Raw genomic sequence first — 22,146 nt, forward strand, 5'->3', positions numbered from 1 at the left:
AGGCAGAGCAGCAAAGTAAACCTGACACAGCTGCCACCGTGCACAGAAGACCTTAGCCTGATCTTCTGCCTCCTACCCCACCTGCAGCTCTGTACTCCTGGTCCTTCAGAGGGAGGGTGTCAAAAAAATCTATAGATAAGGTGACCAGAATTCAGGATTATTTGAACAGTAGCACCATTTTGTGACTGGGGGTCTCCTTAGATCCTGGACAATAAAGGAGTTACCAGCACCAACATGAAGATAACGGGCTAGGTAGCAGAAATCAAGAGCCAAGACCAAATGAAAGGCATGTGTCAGCATTAAGACATTCAACGCCGCCTCATAAATTCACACTTTTCTGAAAGCTCTCTTTCCTAAGCCATAGAAAACAATCTGTGCCTGCAAAATGGCATTTAACAGTTATTTTCCTTTCTTCTTTTTTTTTGGTGTGGTAACAAACATACACTTTAAGGCCGCTATACAGCTGGCTGCTTTCTAGCCCTCATTATAGTTCTCAAAATGTACAAGTCATTTAAAAATACAACATTGACAGTATTCCAAATAAATAACAATTTGACTGTATCTTTCAAGCTATCACATGTGCCATCAAAAACGTTATCTGTGTAACTCCAAAGATGAGTTCCTCATTACTTGAAATTATGTCAAGAGATTACTTTGGGGTCAGGGAGGTATAGAGCAAAAAGGCCAAGAAGAGTAATTTGACCTCTCAAGATGGAAATGAAGAGCTTTTTGCAAGACCATTAGAGGCCATTTTCTGTACTTCAGACACTACTGCAACTCACTGGCGGAACCTGGAAGAGGTGAGTAAATTTTTAAATCAGAAAAAGTAGAGAGAAAAAGAGCACACTAGAGAAACTGGCAGTAATGTTTTGCCTCTTTTAAGAGCAAAAATAAGTATTTCATATTTGGGATGGGGCCACAAGACTGACCACGTCCCGCTGTGTCTGCCAGCCAGCAATCCCTACACCCGTACTGCTGCTTCTATTCGGCCAAGCTTTAGCACATGATGGAAGAGGCACGTCCTGTTCTAATCAGACAGTTCAGTCTAAAACTCATGTCCAGAGAAACTGAGTTAAAATAGGACAGCTGCGCAAAGTATTTGTTGGAAAGCGGTATTCAGGAAAAATTTACCCAATGAGCTTTGGAAACCAAAGAACATGCTGCTTAGAGGATCCAATACTGGCAGAGGAGCATCCTGAGGAAAGATGCTGTTGGACAAAGGCTCAGCACCCACAGAATACTTCACCAGTGAAAAGCCACTAAACAAAGCGCACCTATTATCAACACATTCACATTCACTACACAAGGAAGCACACAGACTAGACATTAAGGGAGATCAGTGACACAGATCACCCCATTTTGCACCTCTTGCCACACACAATAAATTTTACCCCGAGTTCTCTTCAAAGCAGCCTTGGCTTTTTGCAGGGAAGATGATGATCAGTGATTGAAGGGGTAAGAATCCAACCAACAAACTGGTGAAAATGTCACCCTTCTGAAATGCATTAAAGCCACAGCAATCTCGCTTTAAAGGGAGTCAAAGAGAGGACTGGACACTTTGTAAGTGTTTAGTAAATTGCAAACGAGAATGTGAACCATGGCAGGAGTCCAGCCCAACAGAACAGCGTGCCTACAAACCTCCTTGCATCTGAGGGACAGGAGCGTGCTTGTACAGGGCTGCCCCGAAAGCCAGCCCACGTTTGTTTGGTATCTAAAGCAGATTTCTCTCCATCACTTAAACACGCCCCTGCCTCATAATCTCTTGTCTGGCAGCGACACTGGGCCTTAAACATTCAGATTTGGTATATCCCACTACTGTTAAATGCAAAGCACAGAAACCTTCAAGAAGAAGTAAGCCACTTACAGAGCCCAACAACAACTTTTATTATTCTTTCCTTCCCTCTGATTGTTGATTTATCTTCAAACATAAGGATAAAGCACTGTGGTATTAAAATCAAGAAAACAGTTATCCTGGTACCACATGTTAACATTAAAGCATCTTTCCAAAGGTAAATCTTGTTACTGCACCGGAAAGACTGAAAACATAAATTTCTTCAATATAGAGCAGATATTAGAAATTCAGTAATTTTTCAGCTTCCAAATTAACTTGTGCCAAAATCTATATGAATTATTCGTTAATTTATTAATTGTTACTAAAAAGAAAAAAAGGAAAGTGAGAATCTTCTGTTAAACACAGCAGTCACCACTACTGTGTTTTTTACAACTTGCATGCAAATGAGGATTTTTTCTGTTTCCTTCCAACTTACTTATAGCTTTTAAAAGATCATTGTATATTTTAAGGAATCTCTCGCTTGCTCTCTCTCAAAAAAAAAGACAGCTAAACCAAAGGAGAAATAGCAAATGTTACTTTAAAGCGGGACTTCAGTAGTTGCCATGCAGTCACGTTGGGATTTCTGTAAAGCTTTTACAAGCTAACTATCTTGCACAGTGTCCATGCTAGCTTTGAAGGAGTAGCTTTTGATAGTCAAGTGTTAAAGGTGAAAAAATCCAGAACATGGCTATTCCAGCTAGGAATCACCCCCTAACCACAGATAGCTATATTCCCACACACATCCCGCAACAGCATTTCCTACGTAAACTCATCTCATCTTTCTGCCTCAGAAAATGAGAATCAAACAAAATTGGAAATCGTATTTCTCCATTTTTGCTGGTTTAAGAAGATTATTTAAATGCAAGAAGCTTATTATTTTGCAAATTCATTTCATCTGGTTTCCTGGTGCATTTCAGCCATTGATATTTGGGTCCAGGATGGAACGCAGCTGAACTTACCAGTGCTAATATTTTATTAGCAGTCTCTGGCAGTAACAACTTAGCACGACTGAGGGTTTTGCAGGGTTTTTTGCAGTTCTTATTAGCTATTGTACATTTACATTTCAGAAATTACTAATCTGTATCTCTTTACAGACACACCATCCAAAAATGTTTTCTTTAACATTTGTGCAACTGGAGATACTATATATGCACTAATGTAAGGATATGGCTGTAAATAAAAATACAGGGATGAGTTTTGTTAAATAAGACTTGCATGCACAGATTTGAAACGCATACAAGTAGCGTAACTGTTTCTGGAAAGACAATCAAAGTTTGTTTTGAAGCTCTATGTTTACACTACCTTTTGTATAAATATTACAGAAATTGCTCTATTAACTATGTGTTCAGGGGGGGAAAAAAAGTCTGCAGAAAACTCAGTGTTAAAATGTAAATGAGCAAGTACCACGTCTTTTTGGTGTGCTGTGAGATGAGCCATTCCCCCCTTTTGCTTGATGTCTCTTTCAGACCACTCCCCTCTCAGTTTTACAAGGGGAAAATAACCTTAACTTCTGAATTACAAACATGTTCTGAAATCACTGATGGTTTCATACCTACTGCCCCCAGACCACCTCGCACTACTCTTCCCCCCAGTGCAACGTGCGCTGCCCAGGACACAATGCTTGCTGCATGAAACGCTGAGAGAAAAGCAACAGTGGTGGTTTTAATCACTGTGGCAACACACGAAATACCAGTGAAAACATTGTACTATATTGATGTACTTACTCCACTACGTATGAAGAATACTAGAAAATAGAGGACTAACTGTATTTTTATCACAAAAAACATACTGCTGCTCAGAGCAAAAAGCTGAAAACTCACTTTTTAAACAAGAAGCGTATGTGGACTTATAAGCTTGTACTACGCAGCTCAATACAGAGGTTCAGCACTGTCACCTGGACACTAATTTGAGTAATCGAGTCACCTGTCAACTGTTCTCGGCCCTAAGCAATGGTAACATTTATGCTCAGATCACTTGTCCTAATTTTTGCTCACCAAACCACATTGACATCGGTCAATAATTAAAACCTAGAATTCTAAGCACGGGGGCAGGTGAAGAGAGTCTGATACTGACTCCTTGAAGTAATTTTCATTTTTCTTCCATTTTTCCTTCTGTCCTTTTTATTTTCCCTTGACGAGAATTGTTTGAACAGACTCTGATTTTTCATTCATTCCATATAGAATTGTGTCCTATATGTCCTTTCATTTTACTGATGAACTTCAAAATTAAAATAACAATGTTAAATTTTGGAAAACAAATCAAAAAGAATTTGTTGACTGTCTGAATTTCCCATTCAGACTGGAAGAGCATTTTTCATTCTTCTCTTCATCCTTAAATTAGTCAACATTAACAGTAAATTCAGTGTCTTGTGTGCTGATGGTAAGTATAGCATTTAAAAATAAAACAACTAACTAGACATCCTAAACCACTATCCATTTCCTCTAACACTAGACAGCCACTCAGACCTCAGTTATCTCCCAGTCTGATTTATGTTGGGAACTTCTGAGGAGCCCGCTGTGGTCAGTCTCACCAGAAGGAGGTGGCAGAAAGCAGAGTCCAGTCAAGGCGACTGTGACATTGAATGCTACCGCAGGTGACGCCACAAGCCGGCGATCCTTTCCTGCTTCTTTTCTTTTTAATTTCAAGTAGCACACCCGAAGTTAAAACCGACACAATTCCCCAAGAGAAGATGAGCTGCAAACAATGTCTTTCTAATGTTGGCTAACCTTAAAAACACAACGCCCCCAGCTCTCTCGTAGGGGATTTCCCTGTCTGCAGTGGGATGGCACAGAGTTTTTGACACTGCCACGAAGTCCTGCGGGGGAATACCTACGATTTCGGTGGCAAGGGTGTTCAGGCTTTTGTCGTGTGACTGCAGGGCACCTGAGCAGCTGCGCTGCCTGGCCAGGGCACTGCTGGCACTAAAACCCACCTGTGCGGGAAGCCGCTGTGTTTCCTTCGCATGTTTACATTCTCAGAGGAACTACAGAAAGAGTGCACCACATCAGAATTAGAAGCTGTTCTTGCAGTGGTACTGCTTCTAAACTACTGACAAGGATTCTTAGGGTGTATTTTTCATTCACGCCTATTTTATGAGCAGATGTTCTCCCTGAAAGGTACAAACTGGAATGGCAACATAAGAACATCCACTGAGAAATGGTCTCGGTTTTACTGATGAAAAAAAAAATCACCTATTTGCCAAATTAAAAGGAAAAGTCAATGACGTTGTCCTTACTAACCAATACGTTTTCAGCTTCTTTCACAACACTGTAAATAAAGTAAAACTACAAAAGTTTTCTTTTGGGAATAACTCAGTTCCAAAGAGCCTGCTTGCTCCTTCAAAGTCCTACAGATTTCTAGCTTCACAAAGCAACTCGAGATCAGTCAAGCTTTGAAATAAAATAAAATAAAAGGAGGTGGGAGGATGACTGAAGGTGCGTTCTCTGTGAGGATGAATGTGGGATACTAAACAAATGGAGCAGGCTTTAAATTAACTAAACGCATCAGGCATTAAGTAACCTGCAGGCTTAAAAACAGTTCCAAATTTCAGCACCACTACCCCATTAACCAAGAAAGCTGCTCCCATTCCACGGGCAGTCTCATCCTCCCATCTGGATGACCGCAGTGACGGCTGCTGGATGCCGACTGCTCCCACCCCATGACAGGGCAAGAGGCGGTGGGTGAGCAGGGCTGCAGCCTTCCTCCTCCCTTGCCACTGCTGAGACAACGCTGCCGCCGAAGGGCAGCTACAGTTGTTTTTTTCCGTGTTGATGCAACTGCCTCTCGCTGCCTCACCATGTACCTGGAACATTTTCAGGTGCTCCTTCCCATTATTTGACCCCACTGGAGAACGATTTTCAAATGTGTGTCTCCACACAAGAGGAAGTATGTTTCAGCTTTTGTCCATCAGATTGCACACGTGTGTGCCACCAAAAAAATTACATCACTGACATACGTCATAAAAGTGTATTTAAAAACAACCTGCACTTTGAAGGTGGAGGCCAAGATACAGAGCTAACATGCATACTTCTCGCTTAAGACCTCAGGGAAAGAGATAAAATAATGCTTGCCAAACAGATGTTTGCAATTTTACTGAAGTTGGTAGCTTTATGATGTTTTTGGTTTGTTGGTTTTTGTTTTTTGTTTTTTTGTTTTTTTTTTTTAAAAAAAGAGGTAATTTTTAAGGTAAATCACAAGGTTTCAGGGCAGCCCATCAGCCGCACAGGCGGCACAGACGACAGCACGCCGGCACATCTCCCTCGGCCCCGCCACAAATGCCACCGGCGGGTGAAAACACACTACGAGAGACAAAAACCGTCATGAACCCTGCGAGGGGAAACTAGCCGGCGCTAAGGGCACCGCGGGGCCGTTCAACCCCGCCACCGACCAGGCGCGGCTGCGGGAGACGGCCCGGTTCCCCGCCGCCCACCGGCCGGCCGCGCTGCCGACGCCGCGGGGCCACCCCCTGGCCTCGGCCCCCGCGCTCGGCGGAGATCCCCTCTCTCCCGGCAGCCCCCCACCCCCCCCACCCCCGGCGCACCCACCGATCAACCAGCGCCGCTCCCCGCCCGCGCTGCCGTCAGGGCCGGAAGGGCGAGAGGGGCCCCCGAGGCCCAGCGGCCGCGGGCCCCGTCCGGCAGCGGCGGACGAAGGCGAGGGGCAGGGAGGGCCGGCGGGGAAAGGCAGGGGAAGCCCACGGGCCGCCCCCAGGGCCGGCGCCCTCAGCGGGGAGCCGCGGGCCGGCGGCGGGCGAGACCGGCGGGAGCCGCCGCGCCGCTGCACCTCGCTGAGGACAAACTGAATGGCAACGGGGCTCCGAGCCGTCCCGGCATCGCTCCGGCGTTAGAGAACCTGCCAGTAAAACGGCGGCGTTCACCCGCGCGGGGCTGGAAGAAGGAAAAAACCCACAGAAAACACAAGTGGGTGCCTGATGCCTGGTTTTCAGGGTTCGTTTTTGACAAAAGGACGTAGCAAGAGAACATGGTAAATATTTATTTTTTCTATCCAGCGCTCTAAAAGTTTCCAGAAGATTTTTTTTTTAAAACGAAGCGTACATCAAAGATTAAATCAGATAAAACCACACAAACTAAATCGCTAGCACGTTAAAAGCAACGGCCGGCACAGACGTACTTCAGAAAGACCCCGGGAAGGTGCCACCCACACCCCCGGCTCAGCCGCCCCCCAAACGCCTGGCGGGCGAAGCACGGGTCGGCCACGCACGGACCCCGGTGCCAGCCGGGTTGTGCCCCTGCGCCCACTGCTGGCACCCGCTTCTCACAGGGATCCTCGTCTTCGCCGCATCAAATTTCATGCCAAAACCAAAATCATAATTGTTAAAAGCCTGACAACAAAATCCCTCCGGCGCACGTGCCCTCGGCTCTAGTTCTAGAAGCATCAGGAGTACAGCGAAACGGCAGAGAAATGGCGTGCGCCCCACGCGCAAGCCTCGAGGAATGGTCCCGTCCGTGTCGGGCTGTCGCACGCCGAAGCCTGTCACACAGACTTCAGCCATCTCCGAAGGAATAAAGACGGGAAATGCTGCTGCCCCTCTAGGAGCCGTATTTTGGGACATCAGAGAAATGTCTCTCCAGAGCTGGCAACTTTTTTCACTTTAGTTTTCTTTCTGCCATATACCCTGCATAAGCACAATGCAGATGGAAAAGCTGAACCTTCACGTGCACGTCTGTAGACACACACATGAATACATATGTGTGCATATGAGCACGCGTGTGTGCACGCACGTTCCCCATGGCACATACGTACAGGCAGTCCTGCGCCAGTGCGGAAGGAGTGAGCCCCCATGCTTTGGAGCTGCCACCGGAGCCCCCCACGACTCTGAGGGGAGGGGGAAATCCCCAGACCTCTGCAGCTAAAGTTTTAAACGTACAAGACACGGTTACCGACTTGGTGGCTTACCTTCAGGCAGCGTCTAGACTGGGAGGTACGTACGTTAACGCAATTACTGTCACCGCAGAGGCTGTAAAACACCAAGTGTTTCGCTGCCTCCGCTGTAAAAGGGCAGAGAAAACTCTGGTGTTTCACCATGCACAGAGAGTTTCAAAAAGAGACTGAAAAAAGCATCTGGCAACCTCCCCCCACTTCCCCCCGCCCCTCTCACTCTCTGGTTGTTGGGGTTTTAAAGGAGTTGATGGAGGAAGATTTATCGAGTACTGACGATGCCTGGCCGGGCCTGGCTGTTTTGGTGCTTCAGGACTCTGGGGAAGGATAAGCATGCCACAACCACCCGCACAGCACGATGCGACAGCAACACAGCGCAGATAAATCTACTACTTTCAGCAAAGAATTGCTCTGTGACCAAAATCTGCTCAATCCAGTAGGCCTCCTCAGTGTCTGTGAGTATATTCCCCTCACCAACACTTCAAAAGTGGTCAAAGGGAAGAAAAACAAACCACCACATATCAAAGCTGACACTGTACAGAGACAGCAAAGGAACTTACAGAATTAGCACCAAACTGGTGACAAAACACATCTTGGCAGCCAGTTCTGCGCATGTGGTTTTCTACATTGTGTGGGCGATGGCTTTACTGCTCTGTAACACAAGCCATGCATCACCATATCCACCACAAGAAGTCCAGATGAATAGATAGAGCTTTTATTCTCTTATTTTCTCACTTCTAACAATGTCATTATCTCCCAAGATGTACTTAAGGTACTTGACACTGTTGCAAGCAATGTAAAATCAGAGACATTAGCAAGAGTATTAGAGGAAAACGAGTCAAATGTCACCACCACTATCATAGAAAGTGAGTAGCAATTGAGCTTGGCAGATGGGAAACCTTCCTACAGCTAAAAATTTTCACATAAAAGGAAACGGCTCAAAGCTAAATTCCACAACTGCAAAAACTGCCACGTTAATGGGAAATGCTGCTGTTAACCAGAAACCCTCAGCAGAGGAGCCAGGCGATGGGCTGCTCATACCACCTCCTGCGAGGTCCTTGGCGTCACCCTCACGTCTCTCACCTTCCAAGGGTGACGGGCTCCTGTCGGCAGCGCCGAGGGGAGTGGTGCACCGGCACGGAGGGCTTCCTGGGGAAGCCAGGGTGTTGCGAGCATCGGGCAACCAGACAGGTTCTGGAGACAAAAGCCCCCCTAATCCAGAGTCCCTCTGGAGATTTGAGGAGTTACTTTGATTTACACAGAGTTTGGAAACCATCTCAGCACAAGTTGGGAAACAATATGGGCAACCAACAAAGTGAAAGCGAGCGCGGGACCATGCTCAGCCTGGAACGCACCAGACAGTGGCTCAGGGCTGGGAGCAGGGCGAGCCACGCACCGACTTCTCGCCCACGGATGCCACAACTCTTGCCTGGCAAAAGCTGCTGGAGGAGGATGGTGACATTTGACACGCAGTCATGAAAGGCACACAGTACTTGTGAGTAAGACTACTGGAAATACCAATTATATACATTAACAGAGTATAAAGACAAACATTACGATCATCCCAGGACTCGTCAGCTTGTGTTACAGACATTGCGGGTATACCTGTGCACACACACAGACACTGCAGCAGTCTAAGGACCTACTCCTCTGTCTCCTCCAGACTGAAAAAGTAAACTGTGTACCAGCTGTCACAAGATTAGTGGCCACTGTGATCGTATCACAGTGTGTTTTCTGTGCTCTCCAGTAAGAAACCTACACATTGCCTAACGTGCTGTGTGCATGCCCGTTTTGCCAACACAGCAGTTTGGCCCACCTGCAGTTCAGACCTTCACAGTGGACCCCGTCCGTGCCAGAAGGAAACAGAGTGAGTTCTCTGCAGTGAAAAGGCCCCCATTTCTCTAGAAGCGTGCCAGTTATAGCCTGAGGGCTCACAAAATGAAGTATATGCCATCCTTCTACATTCCTCTGAATGTCAATTTTGCCCACAGCTTTGAAGCGCAAAACCACTTCCACGAGGTGCTACTATAAACAGCGAGAAACATAACAAAGCATTGACAACAAGCCATTTTATTCCTCCTATCAGTCCTTTTCCACACTTTTATTCTGGTTTAAAATTCATTAATATAAACTCTTTCTTTTCCTGTGCTAATTCCATGCACGTATCTACACAACTTACATCCCTTTGTAGCCCTGCTCAGACTTTACTCTTTCCCTTTTCAAACCCTTAAGTCCTTTGTCTTCAGTATATTCTCTATTGCATTTTTTAATTACTAAAAAATCTTGAACTTCGCTTTCAGAAGGATTAAATCAGTTTCCCATCAGTGTTCAAAAATTTGATTGCAATACAAGAGTTTTTTCCTACCTGGAAGAAACCCAAAGAAACAGGGACAAGGAAGAAAGATCAAACTGATGACAGAAGTGGAAAAAAATTTCCCCTTATAACAATCAACAGAACAGCGAAAAAAAAAGAGAAAAAAAGTGAAAAAGTCACCCAGAATATATGACCATGTAAGCATGGGCACTCTTGCAGAAAACCTAGTCAGCAATCCAAAGCCATGGGAAATTTAAATTAGAGCCAAGGTCTACAATAGCAGAGAAATCTGTACAGATAAAAGGGCCTGCTCAGGTTGCAGGTACACTTAGCCTAGATCTCTTCAGATTTGCAAAGGAACTTTATTAGTTTTATTAATTTTTTTCTTAAATAATCAAGAGATTCAAGTGTATCCACATTACACAGCAAAGAAGATTAAGGTTTTTTTCCTTTAATCAAAATATCCATATGCATGTGCTGTATCTTCCAAATGGTAGGTGGATTCCCACTGCTTATTACCGCCCCGGGGTGCATCCTGCTATAGTAACTCATGCACAGAACACTCCTCCCACATCTGAGCAACGTTAAGGTTCTAACAAACACGAGCAAGAAGAAAACCCCCCAAATCACAGGAAAAGCCCGGGCGTTCCGCAGGGCGCAGTTCTGAGGAAAGCGAGCTGCTGACAGCGTTCAGCAACGTGTACGCAGACACGCAGACACCGAGCGCAGCGACACCAACCTCCGTGACCCCGCACCTGCTGCCCACTTGTCCTCCAGAGAGGCACCAAGTGCCCGAGCGGCCCCCAGTCTCACGCGCCGGGCCCTGTTCGGGAGGAGGGACGGGACAGGGTGCCACGGGCAGGGCCCCAGCATGGGCACGGGCACAGCCTGGGCAGGAGGACCAAAGACCATGGGCTCCCACCCTCCCCTGGAAGCCCCTCTGTCCCTGGGCTTCGCAGCAGGCGATGGACAGCGCGGTCCCACGTGCACGGCTTACCAGCCCACGCGAACGCGACTCCCAGCTCGGGCTACTTCCAAACGCGCATTCGCTGGACGCCAGACATCTTTGCCCCTGCTCTCCTGTTGGCCGACCCCTCCGGCTGCCCAGGGCTCTCCCCGCAGGAGACGCCATGCTCCAGGTGGCACGGCAGCTTCACGGGGGGTCCCCTCGAACGGGGATGCTGAGCCGCCGCCAATGCGACGTGGCCGCGGCCACCGACGTGTGGCGTCCCAGCAGCCTTGCCGGCCTCGGGACGGGGCAGCGGCAGCAAGCGGGGAAGCTGCGGCCGGCGTGCAGCAGCGTGCTGTGAGCTGCCACCCAGCCCCGCCACGGGATAAACCCGGGCTTTTGGGCTGGGTTCTTTTGATGACATCGAAATTTGTACCTGGGCCGCACTAGTAACTCTTGCTGCTTTTAAGAAATGCAGCACATACCATTAGGTATTAAATAATAAAAGCATTTTAATTGCTGAACCAATTCTCACTGAGAAATCTTTTTTACTTTTGAAAGCGACTTTGGCTGAAATTGAATTCAGCAGTCCCACAACTTAGACATCCAAAAAAGTACAGGGACGTATGGCTCTAAATAGTTTTTCTGTGGCCTAACAAAATGAAAAATTACTTGTAGACGTTTTTGTAGAAAAAGTAAGTCGGTGCTACAAACACCAAGAGCCTAGAACAAAAACATACTGTATCGTGCAAAGGTCATGTTCAAAACTAGCTGTCAAGGGAAAGGGTAAAATAAAGAAGGAAAGCACAACTTACTGTGTACTTTTTTGTGATTTTAGAAATAAGCTTACACCTTCTCACCGTTTAAAAATACACTGAGGGATTTGAATAACAGCACAGAGAGAAAAAAAAGTAGAGATGTGGTCAGATTTTTGAATAGTTTCTGTAGTACCACGCAGAGTTAAGAGAAAATTAAGTCATACATCTAGAAGAAGCCATTTAAAACACTGATAGTTAACAAAGGGTATTTCCTTTTTGAGCATGGCTGACAGAGATAAAACAAGCTAAATTTATCAGAAACTGCTGTTTCCACTTTGACTCCATAAGATGTAGTTACTGCTGCTGAACAGAAAACTCCTTCCTATATTATTTTTTAGGGAAAAGACAAAAATAAAATGTTTTCAATTTTTTTTTTTTTTCATTTTAGGCTTTTTTTTAATGGTTTCATTCAGTAATGAATTAAAAAAAAATTTCAAATCCTTTTCTTTTTTTTTTTTTTATTTTACAGAGGTACTTTCATTACGATTTCTTGGACTAGATGAGAGACTAGATTACTAAGGCTAAAAATCAGTGCATAGAAAGATCTCTAAACCTGGAAAACAAGACAGAAATGGATGCTAAAATGGAAAGCTGAAAAAACTGCTTTGGAAATACTAGCTTGCACTTTATTTTATGTTCACTATTTCTTTTTGTACCGGGCAGTTTTACAAGACAGCAAGAGCAAAAGTTTACATAAAATCCCATGCACCAAGTGAAATGATTTATCCCTTGAACTCTGGCTTCCTTTCATAACTAGTGTCAACTGAGAAGATTAAAAATACCCACATTTTACCAAACTCCAGAAGCCAATCTGTTAGGAAACACAAAACTTACTTTGTCTATTCAGATAGCTAGACGATCATGTGATAAGCAGATTTAAAAATATCTCGCAACACCCCGTAAGCCTCAGCTGAGTTTCGTGCTTTCTGCTCCAAGCCTCCTGCCCATCATTTGTCTGAGGTACCCTCACAGCCAAAGCTACACCACACATGGCTTCTACGCCGTCGTGGAACAAAATGCTCAAGCCAAAGTGCAGTGTCGTCCTTGGTACAGAGCCTCTTTGTGCCCCGGGGCTGGAGTGAGCTCTGGCTAAACAGGCGCTGCACCTGAACAGAAGCTGAATCAGTCCCTGGTCCGGGGGCTGACAGACCCCCCGGGACGCCCCAAGCAGCAGCTGCGCTGAGCAGCACACGTGGGAATTGCTCAGACTATCGCCTGCTGCGTTGCTGCCTGCAAATGTCACGAAAACGCGGCCAGAGCTGTAGGGAGGCTGCACCGGGGGCTTCTGACAAGGCTTGCAGGCTGCAGGGCAACGACCACGCAGGTCTTTACTAGGGCAGACTGATGTGCGGGGGCTGTTACTCTTAGGAACAACTTCTCATGTGAGAAGTAGTAGTTCTAGCGATGTTCTTGTAAAAGCCTCGCTACTGTGTTAATAACAAAAAAATCAGAGCAGAGAAGAAAACAACCATTCCCTCTTCGGGAGCCCAGCAGAGCACCTATGTGCTGTTTCACAGAAACTTTGGATGCAAACCAACCATACACACTGCACTCCACAAACCCGCCAAGCCCAGGGTGCCATCACATTATCCCGTTGTCTCTGAGGAAGGTACTGGGTGGGCAAAGGATGAAACAGGGAGAAGATAAATTGTTTTTTGTACCCCTTAGTGGCCGGACATCAATGCTGCAGCTTTGAAAGCTGTCTTTCCAAAAGCCGTGAGAAGAAAAAAAAAAGCAAAGATTAGGATTGCAGCTATATATGGGAGAGGAAATACGTTAAAAGGAAGCTTTTAATGAAAGAATGGATGAAAGACTTCCAACTACAGGAGATTAATGTTCTTATCTTATACACTCTTATTGCAAAGTGGAGGAAAGGGGTGGGAGGGGAGAACCCTCCTTCAAAGACCTGGAAACTCTCCGACACTAAAAATGAATTCACTACATTACAATTTGTAACAGATTCTCTTTGCATACTCTAGACATTTAAAAAATCAGGTAAATGACACCAAAGACCTCAATTTGCTGAATGACCCGCTTCTCGAACACCACCTGAAGCAGGCAGGCCCCTTTTTGCAAAGTAACAAGCAGCAGCAGCACACACTTTTCCAAATGCCACGCAAGGAGACACACAGATGACCAGGTGGGGGCAAGTAACACGCACAGGTACGTGGTCGCTGTCTTTCAGCTTGGCCGACCATCTGTAATTCAAGTGCCTGCTCCGCTTCCAAGCTAAAGCAGTCTCAACACAGAAGCACAAAGTCGGAGTAAGGAGGGACAGAGTTACTATGGACACAGCAAGTGCTTTCCCTGGTACCCCTCTCTGTGAAACAAGACAGCCAGTGCCCATCTTCTATCCCAATTAATGAAAGGTTGCCAGTCATCTCTATGTGCTGAGAAACCAGCAGATACGACAAAAAGTTGCATTTTACTGAAATATGGGCACAAATATGGTGTTGCTTAATGTGGTATTAGCAAAAATAAAGTGAAAGGCATCTAAAGCCTTTTGGAAAGAGGGCAGAAAAGGGAGGAAAAGCTGAAACCCCATGTACTGAACAGGTGTTTGTGGGCCAGCCATACCGTTCAGATGTCAGCTGAAGGCAGAAGGGTACAGGTGAATCATTTCCCAAGGTAAAGGGACATCTCTTTCTGCCACAGCAGACGGTGGTGACTGAAGCTAGAAGGCTGTATGGGGAGAACGTTCTCTGCATTGGAAGCATTAAGAAAGCGTTATTTCTTTATGGAGAATATTAAAAATACTGAGGCTGTTAGACAAGAGCAAGGCAGGCAAGTAAGATGTAGAGGAGTTAACAGAATAAGGAGATATCCCTAATTCCTTTCCTTGAGGAGTTATTTCTTACTCCAGTGGAACCTCAGCATCTCTATTTCAGGGACCAAGGCACGAAAACAGACTCATCAAATGACTGACATAACCAACTACTCTCATAGTCAGAAAACTGTTCATGTGTCAGTTCCCTTTTTAACGTGAAGCAAACTGGACACTAGGCACACCGTGACACTGTCATGGGAGGTCTATCCCAGCTACACAGTCACAGGCAGTTTCGGGGGAGAAAGGAAAAGGCAAGGCCTTGCCAGTCACTACACTCTACATCCATCCTTACTGATACTACAAGCCCTAAAATAGTAATTTACATACTGTGTAGTCACCTAAATACTTGATCTTGTTCTTTAGAAACCCTGAAAACAGAACTGTGCATGTCTCAAAATAATTTAAATTAATTAGCAGAGAACATCTTTGAGAGGAGAATTTGACAACACACATTATTTACATGCATTTCTTCCTTTGGATTTAAAATTTTTACATTTACGTTTCAGCAAAGGAGTCCTGTATAGAACTGGAGATACAATACTGCGTAAGCTCAATTAACAAATCACGGTTACTTTACCCTAGGAAGACTTATGGCTTTTGTTCCCCAAAACTATTTAGATGCTATTTCAGCTTTCCATTACACACACACATACATACAGCACTGATTTATTTTAAACCTGTATCTTTGCATCCCCATCACCGCGCATACTAGAAACAGAGCCGTTGAACCAAACTTTTGTGCGCTGGGGTTACCTGTGTAACATCCACTGGGATCTGGGAGGTGGGTGAGAACCAGGGGATTGACTGGAGGCCAGCCCTGCCGTACCCTCTCGGCCTCAGGCGCATGCCTGCGTCGGGGCCAGCACCAGGGCATGGGCCTCGGCTCTGCCCACCGCGTACGGCAGAGTCAAACCAATCATCCCTAACTTGTCCACAGCCAGAGGACACACGCAAAGGTTAAGGCTTTCCGCAAAGTCACACACATGTAGAAAGGCAAGAGCTGAAATGGAGACGTGCGTGTGCAAGCAGCACCTGCTCCCAAACGGCCGCGCCTGCCCGATGCAAGTCTCGTACGTCCCACGCCCCAGGCACAAGGTTCCTGTTGGCTAATCCACTACTGATGTGAGGCACGTCGCGGGAAGGGGTTTTGAGGAGGTTCTAAGAAAGCTTTGAGAATAAAAATCACAGTATTTATGACAGTTGTATTTATGAGCCTCTTCTGTGGACTTTGACTTCCCATTTGAGTACCTCAAAAAACGTGTACATCGCGTATGTTAAACGAAACCATTTTGGTTCTGAACGGTATGACAGGTTTATACAGCAAAGGAAAATTCTGCTCCTGTCACCTGCTTTGAATGTGACTTGCTTATTGTCAACATCTACGAACATATATATGACAAAGAAACGGTACTGCATTTGTTACAAAAACATACCATAAGTTAGCAAAACTGTCTCCCGTACTGATTTTTAAAAGCCTCTCTCGGACAGCACTGGCACACCTTCACTAGAATGGCACAAAGAACGAAGACACGGACTTTCATTTCCATGCTACACCTAGTAAGCACAATCACCCCAATAAATTAATGACAATGATGTTTCCCAAAAATGTGTACACGTAATTCTGAAATATGGTTAAAGTCTCCAGCGCTGTTTAAACATTTTTCTATCTTCTGTATTTTTTGGGTAATCTTTAGCACTACCATCACCTAAATCCAAGGACATACACAAAGTAAACCAAGCAAAAGAAACCTAACTCCAGGTCACTTGCTGCCCAGCATTTATGAGAAAAATAGACGCTTCCAGAAAATGTATTAACTGTGCTATGAACTAACTGCATCGCTGTTATAGCAGTCACTGCAAGGCACCAAACACATGCTCCCCAAGAGGCAGAGTAATTTAAGAAACAGACAAGCTAATTAGCTCTAGTTTCAAAGAAAAGCACAGTATATGAAAATACAAAAAGAAAGATATTAATGAAATTCAGCAACTTCAAGTTAATTCTTAGAAACTGCATTTTAAAACGATTTATAATGAAAAAACCAATCACATAAATTCCAAATACAATGTGGCTGTCTGAGATTCTGGCATGGCAACTGAATGTTCTGTCACTGTTCTGGCATTGCACTGGGAACAGGGAAAGCATTTCTTAAATCTTGGAGGCTTGGGCAAGCATGCTGGTGTCTTTAATCACCCACCTGCGATTGAGTGCACATTGTGGCCTGTTTAGCCACGGACTGGATAGCTATGTGAAAACATACACAAGGAGAACTCTTAAGCAAAAAGCTATCGAACATTTACGGGCAAGAAACAGGTGTTTTACCAGAAAAGAAGGCAAAGAATTTCTCAGCTTTCCCCTCTCAAACAGCCTAGAGCAGCATGTGAACAGGAGCACAGTTTATACAGCCGTCCTGAGGAAAAGCTTTAGTAGTGTCAGCTGGCAGAACAGGTCACTTCCCTGCACTTAAACCCATCTCATTTACATGTACACCAAGTAAAATTACAGTAGATTTTTTTTTTTTAAACATAAAAAAAAAAAAAAGCCTTGCAAAGGTCCCCACCAGCGCTGCTGCTGACCTGGCTAGCACTGCCATTGAAGTAGCCTTTCTTCAGAACGTGTTTGCTCTCAGACTGGCAGGGGACACCGTTCCTGGAAATGATCTTTGTGCTTCAGGAAGCCAATGGGCAAGAAAAAAGCACACCTGAACGTCTAACAGAGTTTTTAGTAGGTGGTGACAAGGTATGTATTACATAGTATGATTGTTACAAACACATATCTAAAATCGGTAGCGCTAATCATCACATTCACAAACTTGCTGCACCGTAATGAGGAAGAATATTTTGCAAAACACCAAAATGTTAGATGTTAGTCTTAGTGGCTCGGAATCTCTCTGAATTATTCAATGCAGAATCCACACAAGAAGTTACAGTAAATTTTAGATCAACAGCACAAACTACCAGACTCCTGAAGGAGTGGTTACAGAATCAGCTTCAGGAAGGGGAACCCGCTCAGAAGGTCTCCCCTCCCTCCCTTGCCCCCTCCTGTCACAGCTTATCCCTTTCCTGAGTCGTAACTTCTCTGGTCTAGCATACAGCAAAGCCTTAACAAGTGCTGGTGTCTGCACCACTGAGGGGCAATGAGGCAAGGCAGACAGGGGCAGCGGGGCAGAAATCTCATCACATGAAAGGAGGAATGACACTGCTCCCTGGGTTATGAGCACTGATTACTTTCCTACCCTGCAGCACTCTTCAGCAAACTTTTTATAGTTATGCAGTTCCTACGTCTGATTTTCTTTACATCTTTAGTCCTCAAACTGTTTTTTTTTTTTTCCTACTTACTCTGTTTACAACAAAAAAAATGTTTTATTTCCTCATTATTACACTCCCCTTTTACCCTGCTGTGCCCCAACATCTTGCATGCTCTCAGGAATACAAAATATAGAGGAAAGTTGGAAAGTTCACAACGTGAATCACTCTGATATTACTTCTAAATTTCTACCAGCAAAAATGCTGTCTTTCCATATACAACACTACTGACACAATGGTATTGAAGTGGTAGAAATAAATGGCTATTTCCTTCATCATAGTTTTGCACCTATCATTACACACTCCAGTTTGCTTTCTGTTTATCTTTCTTTTTAAACATTGACATCAGTATCGTTGCAGACAAATCCTCCCACATGCAGGAGAACAAACAAGTGATTAAAGAAAGTACTCACCTTCACTGACAGGAGTCGCCCAGCCTTCGAGGTTCAACATTATATCTTCATCTCTGTCATCTGCACCAGCTCCCAAAAGCATCCAACTCTCAACATTATCACTTTCAGATATCAAGCTCTCCTTCTCTGAGCTATCATGTATTACCAACACGTCTTCGATGGCAGGAGCTCCAGCAGAACTAACTGGGCTAAGCTTCCCACTAGTGCTTTTCCTTTGCCTTGAAATGTCTGTGCCTGATCCAGCAGGGTACAGGTTATGACACCCAGCAGCGTCAGCATGATTTGGTGTGGAAGATCCTGGATGGATACGTCTTTTACCTTGCACTGAAGAGCTTGTTGACTTCTTTGCTTTGCTTTTGTAAACACTGTCTTCATCTGGTGTATCAGACAAGACGATGATCTCAGGGTCATCCGAAAGCTGAGCACCACCATCTGTGAATTCAGTCATTTCCTTGTCTTCATACCGTTTCTCCGTGAGAACTGAACTATGGCCCGTGACTCCTGCAACATCAGCTTCTTCATCCATTTCCAGTGCGCTGATTTCTCCAAGATTTTGGGAATAGTGGATCTGGCTGTAGAGATGAAATTCCACCTCACTATCAACACTCTGCTCGCTGGATGACTCCTCGTGATAAAGTTCATCTTCATACATTTCAGTGTCCTCAGCATCTTCATATCCAACATACATTCTGGAAAGCGAATAGTCTGTATCTACAAAAACCCAAAAGGTTATATCAGAATGGTCATGAACGTATGCCCAAAACCATCTTTCAAATGATACCTTTGGTCTTTCTGAAATTGCTAAGGTTTGCCATGGAGCTCTGTGTACAGAAGACAGAACTGAGCAGACTTAACAGCTAGGAGAACCAACACTTGAATCTGTCACAGAAAAGGCTACTTAAGGGTGCATCTGCTTTAATCTTAACTACTACTTTAACCTCAGCTGCTTTGGCTTCTGAAAGTTGTACTTAATGTGCTCTCAGCTTCCACAGCTCCTCTCCATCCTGGGTTCAAAACCAGGGCATCTGCATGGACTGGGAGCCAAATGAGTGTCTGAATTCAAGTGTCAACCGTTCCTGCCAACTGGTATTAATTCTGGGTACTCTACAACTTGTTTTACTAAGTAACACCTTATGCACATAACTGAAAGAGCAGGGAAGGAACATTCAGCAATAATTGTCAGAAGTAACTTGGAGCCTCGGCTGCAGAGACACCTGAACTGGCAGTTCAGAACTCAACCTTGTGACAAGAAGCACTAGGGCTATGACACAGAAGCACCCAGACACGTTCTGCACAAGCTCTGAAAAAAAGAATAGTAAAGGTAGTACACAAATAGTAGAAAAAAGAATAGTAGAGGTAGTACACAAATCTGCAGCCTTCATAGAAACTAGCAGGTCACATTGTCCCATCAGGACTTACAAACTGAGTTACAATGCCATGAAAGTGCAACCACAATGCTCTTAGACCTGAGGAAGATATACCTGCAAACACTGTCTGCCCAGCTCAACGTTAGCTATGACAACTCTGTGCTGCTTGAACACAGTTAAGCAATAACTACCTACAACCTTTAATGGCATTTCTGGTGGATCGAGGACTAAAGACCCAATTTCCCTTCTCATGTACCCAGCAATACTGCTTTTTAAACAAATATGGTGTAAGAGCTAGCTGATGGGACAAAGAGCACCCTCAGCAAGTTTGCACATGATGTGAAACTGGGAAGAGTGGTTGATACAGCAGGTGCTTGTGCTGCTGTACCTCAATGGGCTGGAGAAGTGGGCAGAGAGGATCTTCACCAAGGTCAACAAAGGTAAATGCCAAGTCCTACACCTGGGAAGGAGACAAGGTAGGGGACCGCTGCCTGCAAAGCAGGTGTGCAGTAAGGACCCAGGGATGGAGAAGTTGACCATAAGTCAATACACTTCTTGGATGAAAAGTATCCTGGGCTCCCGAAGAACATCGACGGTGAGGGAGGGTGAGGGAGGCTATTGTTGTGCTGTAGTTAGTGCTCACAGGACCACGTCTGGAGTGCTGAGTACAGCTCTGGGCTCTCCACTATGAGAAAAGGTGGACATACTGGAGGGAGTGCAGCAAAGGGCCACTGAAATGATTAAGGGAGTGGAGCATCTGTCACGTGCGGTCAGGCCGAGACAGCTGGGACTGGTCATCCTGCAGAAGAGGAGGCTCAGGGGGATCTCACCAACGTACGCATATACCTGATGGGGGGGGTGTAAATAAGACAGAGCCAGGCTCTTCTGTGCAGTGTCCAGCATCATGAGGGACACAAAAAATAAACACTTAAACCTAAGAAAAACTCCTTTTTTACTCTGTTGCCCAGAACGACTGTGGAGCCTCCACCCTTGAAGGTGTTCAAAACCCAGCTGCACGTGGCCCTGAGCAAACTGCTCCAGGTCACCCAGCTTTGGGCCAAGGAGCTGAATGAGACAATTGCCAGAGGTTCCTTCCAACCTCAACTATCCTATGACCCCAGCCCAACAGCAAGCATCTCCAGTGCACCACTACCTACTCCTCAGCGAAACAGGAAATCCAGAGACTCTAGAAAGTTACTTTGCCTAATTGGCAGGATACCTTATTTCACTTACATGACCACGTCGTGCATGGAGGAGAGGAAAGGAAATACTTTCTCTGAAAAGTCTGTCTTTATTACTGTGTTACAGTTACTCCTGCGGAAGCCAACAAGCTTTTTTAGACATGAAATCTGTCAGATGGAGTGCAGCTTTTTTCGTTGTGGAAGGAAGTTGCATCGTATTGTTTAAATTCACATCCTGATACACAAATAAAAAAATGTAGATTCAGGAGCTTTGTACAGAAGCACTTTGTGCGATGGTGGTGTTCAAAGACCCAAAGGCCCCTATTAGGACAGCTTTCTGTGCACACCCTGCAGAAGTCCTTCTCTGATCAGTATAGACTTGACCTCACTTGTATTCCTCTTATAACAGAAGTCAAACTAAGGAGGAGAACACTTTTCCCAAAAAAATAAACAAAGCAAAACCACATAAAACATGAGCAGACAAGCAGGAAAATACGATGCCGACTGACAGTCCATAAGCTGTACTCTTTTCCGTTCAGGCTTCCAGCAGATCAGCACACATCAACTCACCTGCACAGCTAATGAAATTGCTTGCATCTTCGCCAGCCAAGGCCACATCCAAAGACCATCATAACCCTACTCATCCATCCACACATGTGCTCAGCTCCACTATCTCTGATACAGTCAAGTTGGTTTCTAACTAACCAAATACAGTCCTAAAACCTAACAAGTGGAGGTTATAGAACCTGTTTTAAAAGCTTTCCTGATGATAACTTCCTGGAGACTTTTACACCTGCCAACGCAGGACTCTGCTCAGCAGCACCATGCGTGCAGCAGTAACCTGAGGATAACGTGCATGTATCTGGATCGGCTAGACTCCACCTCTCTCATGCAGGTTCTTAGGGAAATATAATATCTATCATGCCAAATAAAATATGAAAGAATGAGGCCAGAACTTCATGGTAAGAGGCACAGCAAACCTATTTTATACCAGTATTTAGGTAGGAGGAAAAAGTAAAATGCTGGCAACCTGAATGGTTGTAGGTAGTAAAAAAATAAGATAGAAAAGCACCTGAGAGACCAACTGAAGCACCCATACTTAAACATTTCTCTCAACTTTATGTGGGGTAGCCCTTTCAAACAGTTCTTAGCATCTTCCCATCCAAGGGTGAGAATAAAAGCAGAGCTGGCTCCAATCAAGCACATTTACAATATTAATCTGTGGTTACGAGACCTGCAGTAATG

General features: G+C 45.0%; 1 protein-coding gene across 1 annotated transcript in view; it reads right to left on the reverse strand.

Moving 5' to 3' along the window:
- Positions 1–19,041, reverse strand: part of ZCCHC7 (zinc finger CCHC-type containing 7) — a 110,715-nt gene extending 91,674 nt beyond the window's left edge. The window contains exon 1 of the mRNA XM_086479825.1: positions 18,354–19,041. Within this exon, the coding sequence (XP_086335951.1) occupies positions 18,354–19,041 (688 nt within the window). The remainder of the gene's footprint in view (positions 1–18,353) is intronic.
- Between the last annotated feature and the right edge of the window lie 3,105 nt (positions 19,042–22,146).

Source organism: Leptosomus discolor, chromosome Z, assembly GCF_034619465.1.
Source record: "Leptosomus discolor isolate bLepDis1 chromosome Z, bLepDis1.hap2, whole genome shotgun sequence".
NCBI classification, from domain to species: Eukaryota; Metazoa; Chordata; class Aves; order Leptosomiformes; family Leptosomidae; genus Leptosomus; species Leptosomus discolor.